Raw genomic sequence first — 17,450 nt, 5'->3', positions numbered from 1 at the left:
AGGACCACCAGGGGTCCTTGAGGGGGTTCCAGGGGGTCCCCAGCAAATTGATGAATTGTTAAATTTCACCATTATTTAATTTAAAAGAAGTTAACACAATTAGAGAATGTATAAGAATGACTGTTTTGATCATAGTTGCAGTGTTATCTCTCTACCTACAATACAGGTAGTCATGGAATTCTGAACAAAATCATATCTAACAATAAAAAATATTCTCAGATTTGGGTCCGAGAGACAATATCTCATCAAATTGGGGTCCGTGGCCCTAATGTGGACTAAATTAGGGGTCCTTGATATGAAAAAGGTTGAGAATCACTGCCCTAACATGATGAGCTGCGGGACTCGGTTTAGTGAACGGACGCCCCTGAACGCACCACACGGATTGTGGATGACTTCATAAATGTACATCAGATTTGAGCTATCTGCTACGCCCGGGAATCATTGGCTAAAGTTGGAAAATGCCGCGTTTCAATTGGCTGCACGGGCTGTCATTTAATTGCACGCTGCCAATACACTTAACGGCTGACCTACTAACACAGATCCATGAGGCAGCGACCACTTGGAGAGGAAAAAGCCAAAGGAGGAGAGGAAGGTAACCCACAACTTGTAGAATTTTACCAAAGGCGAGAGCAATTTTTTTATTATTATTTTTTAATAGCTTTTTTTTAATGGAAATCCTTGACTTCTCTTCTGTGCGCGACACGCGGTGGGAAACAAGAGCGAATCCTCCGTCCAGATGCTAGAAAAGGTACAGTTTTGATTTTTAGGTCAGCGTTACGGCAACCGAGTCCTATTCCTAGAGCTAGCAAGAGTCACGCGTAATGATGTGATGTTTACGCAGCTGTGTTGAACGCCCCGGCGTCCAGTATTAACCACGGGCTTCATAACTTTTATTTCTGTGTCCTAATTTCTCATTTTTCTCACGTAAAACTAATTTCAAACTTGGCGTTATCACCTTCGAATTAAGTGTACGGGCTAACTCCGTCCGTATTCATCTCCATTACCTTGTTTAAACACATTAGTAGCTAGCTTTTGCGGAGCTGATGTAAGCAGGATAATAAGGGACAATTCTATTTCGGCAAATAACAGGCGTTTACGGACTGCGACATTGCACTGTGACCCAGAATGTGATGTGAATGGGTGTATTATAGCCTCCATGCTGCCGGGTCTGCGGCACGAAGGCTAATAAGTCAATATTTATCCAGCTACATTAGGCTACCTATACTGTAGTTTATGGGTTATTGCCACGCTGTAACACTTTTAATGGCGTATAGGCCCCCGCACGAGCCGCCAATGTCATGAGCAAGCAAGGCAATGATGTCATGTAACAGAGTGAATGGCCAAATTGTCTCCAGTAGAGCCATTCCTGTAACTTAGCCTTATTATACAGTATGTACTATCCTTCCCCTTGTATAGCCTACATACATATACAGCTACATACATGTTATTGCCAGACGGGCGACTATTGCATAACGTCCGCAGCCGTAGAAATTGCTGGCAGCCGGGGGGAGGAGAGCCCGAGCGGGGCTCATTGTGTAATCCTGACACAATGAAGGAATCTGGGGCAACAGGACATGACGGGGGACCAGCAGGCCGCTGTGGTCCGACCTCCACACACACACACACACACACACACACACACCGACCAGCCCGCCGCGCCTCAGCCGAAGGTGAACTCGCCTCGGCCGGCTGCCCTGCCCGCGCGTCCAGCCCCTGCGGTGGCTCGCGGATATTATATTTCCGCCCGTTTAATCACATGTGGTCTAAATTTGATGTCCCGACGTGTTACTTATTTAGAAAAGACAAAAGGGAGTGATTATCCCTCAACACCCCGTGTTGTAGCAAAAATTGTGTCCCTGAAACAATGTCCCCCCCCCCCCCCCCGGCAGGTAAGAAAATAGGCTAGCAAAACCGTGTCACTTTTTGTGCATTGTTTTCCTGCCCCTCGCTGGCTTTTCAGACGGTAAAACAACGTGTTAGAACATTTCACAGGATTCTAAATAACCTAAAGAAAGTAGCCCACCAAACCTACCCCGTTTCATAATGAACAGAGTTCAGGCTTGTTTGTTATCTTAATATCTCAAACCATAAGCATACATTGATTTTATGGGGAAGTGTCAGGCTAGCCTACATTAGTCAACTGGTCATTTATTATTTCCCATATTATCATTATTAGGCTATTTCTCCCACAGTAATTTCCTTAACACACACCTAGGGAACAGTCACATTTTTACAGGATACAATTTTGCCATAACAGCTCCCTCCACCTTCTCCACAATACAGTAAATCAAGATCTGTTTACAGCGAACCTAATTTAAATGTGTGCAATGATGACATTGCACTATGTGGAAATGTGTTCAGACTGGTCTGGTCTGTGCTGTAGGCGTGTAGCTTCTGGTCAGCCACGTGTTGTAATTATGGCTGTCAGTAGTCCTTTGTTCCTCCTTCTCTGGAGGTACGGGAGCCTCCAAGCACAGAAAGGTTGGATTTCCATTTAGTTCCCAATCTTTCATCCCCACAGTTTATTGTTGGAGTAACCTTTTGCAAAGCTCAGCTCAAAGATGTCGCTCCGTTGTTGAAGTCGTGTCCAGTGAAGGTCAGTGATAAACTGTAACTAAAAGAGGCCAAACATCAGTTTTAAGGACAGTAGGAGAGAAAGCAAGAGCTTTGAAGCTTGCTGAAGGAAAGTCTTATAGCCTACAAGACATGGATGGTTAACATCTGTAGACTTGGCTTTAATTCTCATAGGCTGTTTAGCAACCCTTGCTAGTTTAGTGTACAGTCATCCTGAGTAAACCTATGCCAGGGCCTGACATCATTTAGAGAGCATGACTGAGATTGCTGTACAGCAGTTTATTTATTACATGTAGTAACAATGTAACTGCATGTAACAGTGTAACAAGTAGTCTTCAAGTGAGGGGCCACTCATGGAGTGAGTCACGTGAAAAATATATTTTGCTTTGTTATGTAAATGTCATTTTGTTTTCTGATTCAGTCATATAAAACTAGACTGGGGTGGTCAATATGGACAAAGTATATGTTAATACTAATAAAAGAAGACTGAAAACAAACCAAAAGGAGAAAAAACAATGACAAATCTGGTTACTGAGTGTCAAATATGAAGTTATAGCAGTTCACAGTGTAAGTGCTTTTTGTCATTGTGTAGTTTGAGAGGATTTAAAAGTAAGGTAAATTCATGTATGAAAATAAAGGAGAGAGGCTTGTGAATAAAGAGTTTACCCATCAGAGTCATGGCATTTACAAAGAACCCTGATTTTCTATTCTCATTTTCAAAATATACAATGATATCTTAGATGGATAGATAAAGAAAAGTTTTGTTTTGAGTAATTTGCAAAATCCACCCAAAAGTTCTCCCAAAGATCTTTGTAAAATCTTAGTTTGCTTACAGTAAAACCCCCTACATCAAAATCACTTGCAAAGGCCATGGTAGGAGATGGTGATAGTCGCTAGCAGAAAGTATGGAATCAATGGAAAGTATCAATGAAGCATGTAGCATTTTTGTTGCTAGCTACCTAGATGAAACAAGCGTAAACCTAAACCGTCTAGTGTATAGATCATAGTGTACGCTATGTTGGTGGACGGGATGAGACACTTTGATTGACACATGGTGGAACTGCTATTTAATCAAATAAAGTAGCGTTGAAAGCAGCATCAAATTAAATGTGATAGTGAAAGCAGTAAAAGAAGTGGTGGCAAATACAGCAAATTTAATTGTTTAAATTGCTTGTGAATAAATAAATGTCAAGGCGATCAAATACAATGATAAAAATGATTTGTAATTAATTTAATTTCATCACTGTGCAATCATTTAATTTAGTAGTGTCTTAACACATCAATATTTAATTTAATTGCATTTATTTGATGTAACATTTAATTTTATTGATTTTTATTTGATGCATAATTTAATATGATAGCATTTAATTCAATCCACCATTTAAATTGATAGAATCGATTCCGTGTTTAATGTATTACTTTTGTTACTTAAGACAGTTTAAGACAGTTTTCTGTGTCACAGTAACCTACACTTGGAAACACATCTACCATATCACACTATTCACTCCTACTTACAGCGCTAATAAATTGACATATAACCACACAACAACAATCTTTGTCATCTGTTTTTCTATCCCAGTTACATATTATATGCACTCAAATCGACCTCCATGGTGGATCCAGACATGATTGATAGGAGATTTGTGATGCAACTGCAAAGCCAAAAACAGAGAGTGGTTTGGAATCTGGGAGGGTGCAGTTTGTTGGAGTGTCGGGTCGGGTGTCATAAGTATAAAGTAAGTTGAAATAAATGGCAAGGCAAGGCAAGGGACTCAAGGCAAGGGTTGATTTAATATGTACTTGTAAATATCAGTACCGGTTTGATATATATTTATGTTGACAGATAGAATATTAAAAATGTCATACAGCATTTTACAAAAAGCAGCAGCTATATAAACATTGGGACATTTTTAAATGATATGGTTATGATATGATTTTTATAGCACTTTGTGAACTTTGTTGAGATGACATGACAGCGGGTCAAATCAAAAGTTTCCAAACGATATCCAGCCATTTTCTTAATATATTATTGAATACAGACATTGTTAGACCTGGTGAAAGTTGCCTCATATTTGGCAATACGATATCATGTAATAGTGTGGAGGAATTGCACAACATAAAACCTCTGTTCTACTCACTTTCTGCCAGCAATGAAAATACAGATCATCATGTCATCAAAATTGGAATCAGAAGAGAATGCAAACTCTCCACAAGAGTTAACTGCCAACTGCATCAAGGATTACCAATTCCCAAATCACACATACAGTATATAAACTGCAATGAACCCACACATATTAAAATATCATTAACATGGAGTGGATGACCATTTTCACTTAACTTTGACATCTAAAACCTCTCTTTGTTTTTTCACAGATTTCTTGAACTCAAGTGGATTATTCCAATGTGGGAGCTACCATTGCTGGACACAACCATCATTCACAATCATCGCCACTCATGGGCTTTGATTAAAAGGATGTCCAGTTAACACAAGGACCTATGAGCATATCGGCAGTAGCAAATAGTGATAATATGCAAGCGATCAAGACGGAGCCGGGCTCTAGCGGGTCCTACACCGGAGAAGATGCCTTGGTTCTGGCTGTGGCCTTACAGGGGGCCAACCGAGACCTGATGAGCCACAAAATCTCCGGAATACCGTTCAAGGCCAAGACCGCCTGTCGCCGGAAACGGGAGTTCATCCCGGACGAGAAGAAAGACACCGTGTACTGGGAGCGGCGACGCAAAAACAACGAGGCGGCCAAGCGCTCTCGGGAGAAGCGCCGCATCAACGACATGGTGCTGGAGAACAAGCTGATGGCCCTCGGGGAGGAGAACGCCTCCCTCAAGGCCGAGCTGCTGTCCCTGAAGCTGAAGTTTGGCCTGGTGAGCTCAGCAACCTATGCCCAGGAGGTCCAGAAGATCTCCAGCTCCACCGCCAGCCTGTACCAGGATTTCGTCGCACCCGGTGTCGCCCAAGGCTCTTACAGCAGGGACTTGGAGCCGCTTCAACTGGGCAGCAGCTGCATATCGGTCATCAAGCACTCACCTCACAGCACCTTGTCAGATATGTCGGAGGCGTCCACAGCAACTCAGGGCAGCTTGAATAGCATCTGCAGGAGCTCCGAGGTCATCAAGCAAGAGCCGTCGGAGAACGGCAGCTATGCGCGCGAGAGGAGCAGTCCTTATGAACTGTACAGGAGTTACACGGCCAGCCCTCCGCCCGGAGCGTACCCCCAACCCGCCTCATTCCTGCAGATCCCCAGGTCGTCCAGCAGCTCCCCCAGGAGCTCGGACGACGGCGCCGCGAGCAAGTCGTCGGACGGCGAGGACGAGCAGCGGGTCCCCAAGGGCCTGACGCCGTCCGCGGCCGACCCGAGGAGCGTCATCGTCTCCGCGCTCAAAGTGCCAGACGCCGGCCCCTCGGCTTTGCCCCACAAGCTGCGGATCAAAGCCCGAGCCGTTCAAATCAAAGTGGAGGCGATCGACCCCGAATACGAGTCTTCCGGGAAGTCCTCGTCTCCCGTCGACGTTGCGGAGGGGGGACGCTACCGGGCGACTCGGGACCCTTCGTCGGAGTACATCCAGTCGTCCCTCAGCCCTTTGTCGGTGCAAGTGACCAACATGCAAGAGTGGACCCACCGATCCCAGCAGTGGCACAAGGGCGGCGCAGAGAGAGCGCAGGACGGCCGCAACAGTAGCAGGCTCACCCCGAGCCCCGTGTCCAACAACCCGATCGTGGACGTTAAAGACTCCTCCTATGCCCACTCAGACTCCGAGAACTTGTATTTGAAGCAGGGCCTCGCCGACCTGTCCGCAAAAGTGGCCTCTCTCAAAAGACTGATTACAACACGGCAAGGGTCTGTGATCGAGTCAACCAAAAGCACTACTGATCCTCACGAGTCATTATCGAAAGGACGTTCCTCTAACTGAGCTCTGTACGTTTGCACAACGCCTCTTTTTCCACTGTGTTTACTGTTGCACTGTGCGGTTGATATGATGTAAAATAACGCAAAATGAGCGGTGTGTGTGTTGTGCACTTGCTGTTGTAGTTTGGCATATCTTCACGACGATAACTCCATTCGCCCAGCAGCCCAAAGTCCAGCTACCTGTACATGAAAAATTCAATGTTAAAACTTTTTTCTCAAGGTTTGTTGTAATGATGGTGAGTTTTTGTTTACAATAAATGTGTCAGCACTGAACCATGTATGTGTTTGTGAATGTGTGTGCTGTGTGTTTACATATGCATAAGAGAGACATATCCAAAGATAGGTGCATATTATTACATAGACTAATGAAAATTAGACTTAAATTTCCAATTACTTCAAATTCCTAGCAAGGAGTCCCAGCTTTTTTAGATTTAGGGAACTTTTCAGAGCAACTCTGAGCAAGGAAGGACAAGAACTTTTATCTTAGTGAGGAAGTGTGGTCGACCCCGTTGCTAGGTATGACGCAATCTTTTGAACGCTGTCATTGGTCCATCCAGAAAAATCTCAGCACGCCTCTTTTAATCATTCAGAATGCACACAGAGAAATTGATAATCCCACAATTTACTCTATTTTAAAGTGTGGTTTATTCTGCTGATGGAGGGTTGCATAGACCTAAGTCATCACTTCTGTAGTGTAAACCGCAGTGGTAAACAGTCCACTCAATCAGTCAGATGATGCAGGTGACTTCACTCTCCTATGTTATTGGTCTAAAGCAGTAGTTCTCAGCCTTTTTGGCTCGTGACCCCTTAAAACTAAGCCATGCCTCCTTGTGACCCCCCCATCACAGCCTGCATATGCATAGTGTTTCATGTGATTATCAGAGGAGGCAGAAAGGCTGAAAAACGATTCTGTATTTCACAAAGAAAAAAAGCCAAGATTACATAAACAAATCAGAAAAATAGAGATGATAATCAATTTGTATAGTAATAATATGGTTGTTTTCATGTGTCATAAATCATCTCTCGACCCCCCAAAATTATCTTGTGACCCTCTGCGAGGTCCCGACCCCCAGGTTGAGAACCAGTGGTCTAAAGGATGATTCCTAAACATGCAAAAAGCGAGCTGCTGCACATTCTTATGGTCTACATGTTGCTAATGCTGAATCATTGTCAGAAAAGCTTACCAAACTCCTTGATTTTATCCCTGAAATGTCCTTCATTTCTCCATTACATTAACATTAATTATCCATTAAACAACAGCTTTAAAAAAGTAAGGTTAGTATCGTGGGTTTATAAGGGATTTATTCATGGGTTGATTCACAGAGACACTAGTAATTAAGGTATTTTTCATGCCTTTTGTGCAGGTTTACAGAGTTAATAATGGAATATTCCCTGTCTCCCTGAATTTAAATAAGTAAGGAGTCAAGATTAAGGGGGGTTTAAGGAGGTTTTGATGGGATCTCCTCCATTAATAACTCACTTAATTACTTTTAAGTTGATTTTGCATGAATTAAGGGGTGAATTAATGTAAATGTAAGGTAACTATAGGGGATTACTGGTTCGTGGAGTCTAGTATCTTAGTTTCACTGGTATGGTCCATCATGTATCCGACAGCGAGCTGGACGCTGCATATCACAGCGGACTGGCAGCGGCTCAGGACGAGTCACGTGATCAAAACCCACGTCACCCGGTTCAAAGTTGAAAGTCAAAACAACACTGCGGCGCGGCAGCATGGCGGTCCTGGTAGGGTGCAAAACCCTGTTGCAAGCTTTTCGCGTCAAGACGGGGGACCTGGACAGTTTGTGCAGGCTGGGCGGCTGCTCTTCCCGGTCTCTGCAGTATTTGTTGTCCGATAAAGCGTCGCCTGTTCGCCCGGCCGGTCACGGAGCAACACGACGATACAGTTCCGATGCGAAGGATGACCTGCGCGTCAGATATCTGGACGGAGAGGATTCAGGTAACGGTCAAATTCAGGAGCACGTTCAGTTGCCCCAAAACGTAGCAAACAGGAAGTTTAAAAGGAAACGGTAGTGCGTTGAAAGCAAGGAGGTTTTATGAGCAAACGTATCGTTCAGCCGGAAAACGTTTTGCAACGTTAGCAAAACGGTGCGAACTCTGAACGTGCCCCAGATGTACAATTATCAGTGGGGAAAATCAGGACTTGATACATGTCGAAATCGAATTCTGATTCCAAATAGTTATAATGTTGCAAACACTGAATAAGTGGGAATTATGAAATGTTGCAACAAATGTTACAACGTTGAAATAACACTTCAAAAACTACTAGCCTATTCAGAACTACTTTGTGCATCTCTAATAAGGGGTTCACTATGTACTAGTGAAACCCGCTATTTGGTCCATTAACTTGGCCATACATTGGTAACTTTTTTCTAATTTGGCGCATGGACTCACTCGCTACTTGGACACAAAGAATGGTACTGATTAGTCCATAGGGGGCGCTGTAGTAAGCCCTCAAAGTCTAAGGGTTAGCCGCGCTGTTAACTGTATATGTTAAACTTGGTATAGATATGTATCTGGACGTACTGAACATTTGTGCCTCTACGTCAAATAATGTCCGTGAATAATTTTCGGCCGCCATTTTGGATTTATTGAAAAACATTTATTCTTCTCATGAACTCATCAGAATGACATGAAATTTGGTAGGTACATTAATTGTGCGTGCCTTTACTTAGTTTGCGAACAGCTATGGGATCGGCCCAAAATTGGTGAAGTTATCAACCTATCCTTTTTTTTTTTTACTTTGCACTAAATCAAATCACTGTAAAATCATGACAAAGTAACCACTTGACATTCTACAGGTTGGTCAGAAACCCAATTTTAAAGATATCTGCCAAGCCACATGTTGATATGTTGAGATTTGAAGAAAATACAGCCATTTGAACTTCTATTATATTGTGATAATTACAAAGACTCCAGTACCCACAATGCTGTGCGTGTTTTGTATTCAGTTGAATAATTCAGGCAAAGATTGGTCACTTTTTTCCTAATTTGGCACAGAGATAATCCTGAGTAATGACCTCTTTTTTTTTTATAAAAATATCTTATATTCATATTTTTTTATTATTATAGAACATATTTCTGGTTTACTTAAACTTAGACAAGACCACAGTACACTTTCTATTCAAGCATGGACTTTTTGTAAGTCAGCCCCTGTGTGGCTGTAGCACATTATTGAATTTGATCAGGTTTATTGTAATTATTGTAATTTTGGTTGGTTAACCATAGACTGGCCCCAAAGTCTTCCTCCATGATGCAGTCCACTATATATCCATAGCAAATAATGACTAGGTGTTTTTTCTTATCTTTACTACAAAGCACTAATGAGCACTCAATATGCTTTTTATGTAGCTACCATAAAATATTTACTCCTTGTGAAGTGTGCCCTGAAAGATAGCCATATTTAATTTCTATCATAGTTGGTGGGGAACATGGAGGATGGTGAAGCAGAACAACAATAGCTAGTTTTTTCTTCTGTTTTTTTTTTTGGACAAATACATGTACAATATACAGCAAAACTAGCCTTGGATAAGCAGAGCTGGAAGCAAAATTAACAAAGAAAGTCCACATAAAAGGCTACAGCAACTGGAATGAAAGTAAAGCATGCTGCAGAACCATGTGACTAACCTTTACCCAGTGATTAGCTAACCCCCTCCACCCCACCCACCCTTTCTCTCTCTCTCTCTCTCTCTCTCTCTCTCTCTCTATCTATCTATCTATCTATCTATCTGACAACACTAAAACTAACTAAAACTTACTGTCAACACAGAGGAGGATGAGTAAGCCAAAAATGTCAAAATTGTTCCATCTTCTGGCTGCAACCATAAAACCAAACCAATTTTGGAAAGAGACTCCTGGGTGGGCCTCAATAGTCTATCAAATCAGTTATTGGTGTCACTGAGACTCAATCAGTGGGTTTACTGTTTGCTGTTACGAATCAGCTTAACACTGTCTTTTCTTTCAGGGATTGTTGTTGTTGGGATAAACCGACCAAAAGCCAAAAATGCCATAAGCAAAAACCTAGTGAATATGGTATGTATCGCTTTTTGCTTATTATGTTAACTTGATTCACTAATCACTAAGATTGGAATGTGACCCGTTTTACATGATCCGCTTTCCACATTGGCGGTTTTAAGACCACAAATGACTATTACAACGCATTAATATATTGGAAAGGTTTCATTCCAAAATGCTGCCTATGCAAGAACCATCCAACCAACAAAATCATTATTTGTTACCTAGTAGTCATTGTTCAGTATTAAATTTCTTTTTGAATTTTTAGGGATATACTGATGAGGTTTTCTGGTGACAATTCCAATTGAAATGATTTACTTTAACCAGACTTTCAGCATATCATGTAAAGTGCACAGCAAGCATAAATAGCAAATTTTCAATACATATTCTTCTTATGCTGCATGACACAGCTGGCCTGTCCCTGTGGAAATAAATCACATACTACTATTTTAAACTTACACCTTTAAACATTATGTTGGGGGTTCTGGATGAAAACTGTCCCCAAATAATAAATCCAATTATTCTGTTCGGTAAAATATTTATATTTAAAGCTCAATCGAGAACTAATTTGAATCTAAGTTTCTTAAAAAATACAGTGCGAAGCCAATTTCTTTTGGAAAAAATAATTGCTACAAACCATTACAAAGTAGCACAACACAATATGAAATGGGGAAAAAATTTGCTCTAGTGAAGAGTGGGACTATATAAAACTCTAAATACACTCTACCTGTCATATGTATATTTCAGTTTCTAAATGTACTGGTACTGTCAATCTAATTATTTGAATTGCTACTTTTTTTTTCTCCTTTTCTTTTTTTGTGAGGATATATTGTCATGTCATCATATTGCCATGTGTGTTTGTGTTATGTATATTATTTGCCTGTAATAAAAATAAATAAATGAATAAATCACATACTAGCAATTACATGTTAGTATATTAAACAGGTTGCAATCTATGATCATAGGCTGTGAAAGTCAAAACATGTCAGAAAATGTTTTACTAACTGATGCAAATTTGGCGCACAAGTTTTCCCAGCACAATTTTGACCACTTTCCTAAAAATTTTAACTTTTTATTTATTCGTTTATTTTTAATGGGCAGTTGAAACTGTGATTAGCAGGTTGATTTATGATTGCTGGCACGTTGATCAGTGCATTCCTACAAATCATCAGTCATCTCCGATAAAATGTCACTATTTTGTCTTCAGATACCTTCAAGTTCAGTAATGTTACCTGAGTTTTACTCTCACACCATTAATCATTTTTAGAGATGTCAAAATTTTTCAAACGGTGCATATTTCATTTTTTGGAATAAAACTTTGTGATTGCCTTTCAGATGACCGAGGCTGTGGAGGCCATTAAAAAGAACGGCAAAGTACGGAGTGTCATTTTATGCAGTTTGGTTCCTGGGATTTTCTGTGCAGGTAAATTTGCCAAAAACAAAAAAACATGTGAACACAGAAACCCTGTGATGTCCTCTGATTTATATTTCAGGAGTACACGGGCCTTTACATTTATGATGATGGTTTTTCCCTCTATGCAGGTGCAGACCTGAAGGAGAGGGCCAAAATGCACCAAAGTGAAGTGGGACCTTTTGTGTCCAAAGCAAGGGCGCTCATCACAGAACTAGGTAAGGCTTTTCAAGAATGATGGAGTTCATTTACTGTCCATGAATTAATTGTGTTTTGACTTGACCCTTGCTGAATCATTTTATCATGCCGAAATGTACTTGGTTATTTTACTTTGCTCATCTCCTGTACTTAAACAGGGATTGATTGGGTTAACATTTTGCAAAACTACGCATTTTCCAATAGGTTTCTGTTTTTTTTTTGTTTTTTTTCTGTTTTGCTTTGATGCATGTTTTCTCAAAATGAAGGGTAATGTAATGCTTTTCAGTCACAAAAAAGCACTGCTTGACAAAGTGGAATAAATAAATAAATATTTTTGAGGCTTGCAGTAAGCAGATAAAAGCAAGATTTACAGGTAACACTTTACAATAAGGGTCACCAAGTTAAGGGTTAGTTAATACTTAATAAGCATTAACTAACCCTTAATTAACAGTTAACTAATGTGTCTGGTAGTCATTTACTAATGTGTTCATGTTAACTAAGGTATTAATTTATACATTATTTAATAGTCATCTTTAAAAACTCTTAAATAATGTATAAATTAATATGTATTACACAGTTAACTGTTAATTAAGGGTTAGTTCATGCTTATTAAGCATTAACTTAGTGACCCTTATTGTAAAGTGTTACCTAAATTGGAAAGAAAGCAGTCAAAAATGAAGGGGAGTCTAAAGAGGTTTTGATGGAGTCTCCATTAAAGGTCCTATATGTAACTTTTACAAACTTTTTACATGTATAAATCGTTTTTTATTGCCAATGTGTGAACGGGTTGTAACGTAACTTAAAAAATGAGACCTCAGCCGACTTTCTCCATTGCCTGTAACAGTGTGTAAAGCTACATTCTATGTGAAGGACTCGGGCCGTTTTTTCCGGGAGATTCCAACGGATGTGACGTTATGCGCGCTCCCGTGGCTAGTCTCTTCAGCTTCACTACTTCTATAGCTTGCTTGCTCGTAACGTAATACTTTCGGAGTGGATATGTTAGTTGGCTAGCTTGCCAAATCACTTCACCAGCTAACGTGATCCATGATACTAATTTATGTAGCTATTATGACAAATAGTGTTGATTTTAGCCAACAATAAATGATGTAACGTTACAAAGCAACTTGGACACAAAGAATGGTACTGATTAGTCCATAGGGGGCGCTGTAGTAAGCCCTCAAAGTCTAAGGGTTAGCCGCGCCGTTAACTGTATATGTTAAACTTGGTATAGATATGTATCTGGACGTACTGAACATTTACATTTACCTTACAAAGGTGTATAACGATTGCCTTCTACTAGCCAAGAGCGATGCAAGGCAGCGGCGCACACGGGACAAGTTTGCCTTCAGGGCTTTCTGGTAGAAAGCCTTAGGGTAACCCTAACCCCTACCCAAACCATAACCGTGGATTTCTGTCAGAAAGGCTTTCTGGCAGAAAACCCTGAAGGCAAACTTCTCCCGTGTGCGGCAGCGGCGGCCAAATAACGTTATCTAACTGTACACAAAGCTATGCTAAGGTTAGCCAGCTAGCTGTAACTTAGCTACGCTGCATGGATCTGGCGTTTGTACAGTGAACTACAATGCTGATTTACAGTAACGGTGAAATAAACAATGGTAAGCTGTAATGACACAGCAAGGTGAACTACAGTCATTCAGGAAATGATGAATACATATAACGTTACATATTCCGTGTAGTTCACTAACAGTTAGCGTTATTGCAGATAACAGATAGCGACATTGCTGAGCCTCACGGTGAAACTATTGCTGTTTTCACATATGAAAACTGGCTAGCAAGCTAACGCCGACCTATAATGTTATAAATACAGCCAATGTAACGTTATCACCCGACAAAGTTCACACATAGTCACAGTTCCTCCTCACAAAAACACAGCACTGAAAACATACTTAACCTACATATAACTTCAATTAATAGCCCGAGAGAGAGAGAGAGATGGTAGAGCGAGCTAGAGAGAGAGAGAGATGGTCGAGCGAGCTAGAGAGAGAGAGAGAGATAGTCGAGCGAGCTAGAAAGTGAATGAAGAGAGGGAGCGGTAGTAGCGAGAAAGCCGGTGAATCAGAGAAATAAAACGTTATTTTCTGATTGTTTCACAGCGATTACGTTCTAAAGCACAGAGAGAGAGGGAGAGAGAGAGAGAGAGAGCCCCGTATCAAAATAACGGTAGCCTACCTTAGAAAAGATCAACAGAGAAATGTCTTGCTGCTGCTTCTCCTGAGTTTTGTTCAGCAAATTTGACAACTGACAGCTTGAATTTCAGGTCGTACTTTTTTCTCCGTGCCACCATGGCGATCAGCAAATGTGACCAATGTTTGAATGCAAGTAAAAAAAAAAAAAAAAAAAAAGAAACTGCTTCCTCATCTATCAACATGATGCCGGTCCATCACGTTCATATGGTCACTGTTTTGGCTGATACACAGGATGCTCGCTCGCGCCTACGGAGTGCGGGCACACGAGCAACAGGACGCTGACTGCAGTTACCTTAACGGCCACAGGTGTCACTAATAACAAGCATTTTCTGAATCTTACAAACAGTACCTTTTAATAACTCCCTTCATTAATTTTAAGGGGATTTTGCATCAATTAAGGGGTGAATTCATGTAAATGTAAGGTTATTTTAAGGGATTACTGGTTCGCACAGTGTGCCACATAGTAACCTGGCAGCCCTCGGCTATCTGTCCTACTTTGAAACCATGACAACTCAGCAGAGAGGTTAAAAGTTGACTGATTCAAATCTATGTTAATTTTAAGTCAGTGTACCAAAACTGTAAGCAGATAAGAACGTGTCTCATTTACATTTTGCTACAGACTTATCTGTGAAACTACAGCCGTTATGCTTCCCTCACCACTTTTTAATGAAACCGCATCAATTACTTTTATTAAGCATTAACTAACCCTTAAATTAGTGACCCTTATTGTAAAGTGTTACCGATGTACATTTCTTTCTTTCTTTCATTCATACTTTAGTTTTGACACGTGCCGCAAATCAGCGTGGGTTAAGGTGGCACAATTAATTGTGTTTGTATATTGCGGTTTTATGTTTCCATGATTAATAATCATGTCATTCAGCAATACTGAAGTGTTGTTTTTATTCACTGGTAAGTCCTGGTGTCATATATCAATCACTTCCATTACACATGATCAATCACAACTTTTGAATATACAGCATGCACCTTGTGATCAAAACGAAGGTTCAGATGGAGAAATGGGTAGAGAAACCTGACATAGACCATATTTGGGAAAACATAGCGACAAGCAAAGTGGGAAAGAACGGATCAGCCCGATGTCAGGAAATTTGGGAAAATCCAGAAAAGTTTGTTGTAGTTCCTAAATGTGGATCGTTGTCAGTCATTTGGAGAGACTTTGTTTTTAAAACGGATGATGGTAAAGAATTGCATATTCTGGGTGAATTTGTTAGGGTTGTAGCTGCACCCCAAAGTAATAAAGTAGTAATTATTTAAATTTTGTAAACAAGGACCACAATAAGAGTAAGAGTAGCTGCTGCCACCTTGAGAAATACTGCACTGAAAAAGTGAAAAAATATACGTTAAGGTGCAATAAAATAATTTTGTTTCCTGAAACTGAGAAAAATAATTGTGATCACAATATTTAGCAAAATAAGCAGGATTATCATTTTTTGCGATAATCCTGCAACCCTAGCGTGGGTATTTTGTTGTTTTTAGCTCATTTTCATGTAGCTAAAAACTTTTTATTTTCAGAATTTTTAAAATGGTGACACGGTTCAATTAGTGCAGTCTTCTCACTGAGAAACTTATGTTTAAGTGAATGTCATTTTAGTGCAGTGATTCTCAACCTTTTTCATATCAAGGACCCCTAATTTAGTCCATATCAGAGCCACGGACCCCCATTTGATGAGATTTTGTCTCTTGGACCCAAATCTGAGAATATTTTTATTGTTAGATATGATTTTGTCCAGAATCCCATAAGTATCTCTGTTGTAGAGAGATAACAGTGAAACTATGATCAGAATAGTCATTCTTCTACATCCCCTAACTTCTTGTAAATGAAATATTGCTGAAGTTTAACAATTCATCAAATTGCTGGGGACCCCCTGGAACCCGCTCAAGGACCCCTGGTGGTCCCCGGACCCCACGTTGAGAACCACTGTTTTAGTGGGTAAACAAAAATGTTCTCAAATTTAACACTGTACACTCAAATGTCAGTAAGCACAGTAGTAGAAATAGGGCCACCCCTTGTTCATTGTACATTATCTGGATATACCATACCATTAATGATATGTAAATTGTCCATATCACAAATCAAAAATAGTTCACTCCTGGCTATTTACAATAAGACATAAAAGACACCAAACCAAGAGACAATGGATTGTTTGTAATTTCATCGTCTGTAATTACTGTCTGTTATCTACAGTATGATTAATGAACACATTTCAAGTCTCTTCTTCCATGTCTTGTTTTCTTTTGTAGGCAACCTGCCGATGCCAACGATTGCTGCAATTGATGGAGCTGCGTTAGGAGGGGGCTTGGAGATGGCCCTTGCTTGTGACATCAGAACTGCATGTAAGATGATGACTTAATTTTTGGGATACAGTAGACAGTACAGTAGAAGTGTGCTTTTAATGAATGAGTGAATTAAATTTTATTATTGTGTCGTGCATACAATTGTATGCCCAGCCCACGTGAGCTTACAAGACACCATAAATTCAAACAAGCCAGGACCAGACAAACAACAGAGAAAGAAAATAAAGAAACTAAAGCATCTTTCACCTTCAGATCTTCAGACCATCATTGACTAGGGCAGAACTCCTAAATCACTGACAGAAGCTCACTACGTGTCACTGAAAAATCTAAATAAATATTAATTAAACCGTCTATCTTGCCTTCTTTTCCAGGCTTTCGAGATAAAGTTAGCAAACTTAAACACATCAAAATGAAACGGCCATTCCAGTTTTCGCTCATGTGAACACCAGCAGAATATTTCAGGGTTTTGTCAAACGATTTCATGGAACAGTAACTCTCTGAAGTCATCAGAATTTGTACAGCACAAAAGAAAATGGGACTCACTTTTCCACTTCACCCAAATCACACAGCTCACACAGTCTGTTTTCCTCCGGGATATATTTGAATCGACCGACCTCAACGGGCAGAGGAAGAATACCAGCTCTCCACTGTGCAACCAAAGATCTTTGGCTTCTAGATAAACGAGATGAAACATATAATTCAGGGCCAAAATTCTGTTTGATATGCACACATGTCCTTAATTTTGGCTTTGACAGAACGTTTTCAAACGGTTTTTTTTTTTTTTTTAATGGAGTT

At 40.4% G+C, this 17,450-nt stretch overlaps 2 protein-coding genes across 4 annotated transcripts in view; both read left to right on the top strand.

Annotated features, from left to right (window-relative positions):
• The first annotated feature begins 532 nt into the window (after positions 1-532).
• On the top strand, positions 533-6,763 carry nfil3 (nuclear factor, interleukin 3 regulated). 3 transcript variants are annotated; one of them, XM_071528279.1, is made up of 3 exons: positions 560-748; positions 2,522-2,596; positions 4,948-6,763. In XM_071528279.1, the coding sequence occupies exon 3, from the start codon at positions 5,071-5,073 to the stop codon at positions 6,499-6,501; it is 1,431 nt and encodes a 476-aa protein (XP_071384380.1). In that variant the 5' UTR covers positions 560-748; positions 2,522-2,596; positions 4,948-5,070; the 3' UTR covers positions 6,502-6,763. The 3 variants fall into 3 exon arrangements, with proteins under 3 accessions (XP_071384381.1, XP_071384380.1, XP_071384379.1); XM_071528280.1 differs by lacking the exon at positions 2,522-2,596 and having other exon boundaries at positions 533-592; XM_071528278.1 differs by lacking the exon at positions 2,522-2,596.
• Positions 6,764-8,200: 1,437 nt separating this feature from the next.
• The window catches only part of auh (AU RNA binding protein/enoyl-CoA hydratase), a 34,750-nt gene continuing 25,500 nt past the window's right edge, over positions 8,201-17,450 (top strand). Inside the window, exons 1-5 of the mRNA XM_071528275.1 lie at positions 8,201-8,454; positions 10,480-10,547; positions 11,865-11,952; positions 12,072-12,158; positions 16,602-16,694. Of these exons, the coding sequence (XP_071384376.1) occupies positions 8,229-8,454; positions 10,480-10,547; positions 11,865-11,952; positions 12,072-12,158; positions 16,602-16,694 (562 nt within the window). The 5' untranslated portion in view covers positions 8,201-8,228. The remainder of the gene's footprint in view (positions 8,455-10,479; positions 10,548-11,864; positions 11,953-12,071; positions 12,159-16,601; positions 16,695-17,450) is intronic.

This window comes from Centroberyx affinis, unplaced genomic scaffold (genome assembly GCF_046629955.1).
Source record: "Centroberyx affinis isolate AG114_WGS23_722 - 3 ecotype Tasmania unplaced genomic scaffold, CSIRO-AGI_Caff_v1 ptg001646l_1, whole genome shotgun sequence".
Lineage (NCBI taxonomy): Eukaryota > Metazoa > Chordata > Actinopteri > Beryciformes > Berycidae > Centroberyx > Centroberyx affinis.
This window is presented reverse-complemented; position numbering and strand designations above follow the sequence as displayed.

What these genes read in the sequence shown, in the direction of transcription:
- nfil3 (XM_071528280.1), top strand. Translation starts at nt 5,071, where the DNA reads ATGAGCATATCGGCAGTAGCAAATAGTGATAATATGCAAGCGATCAAG.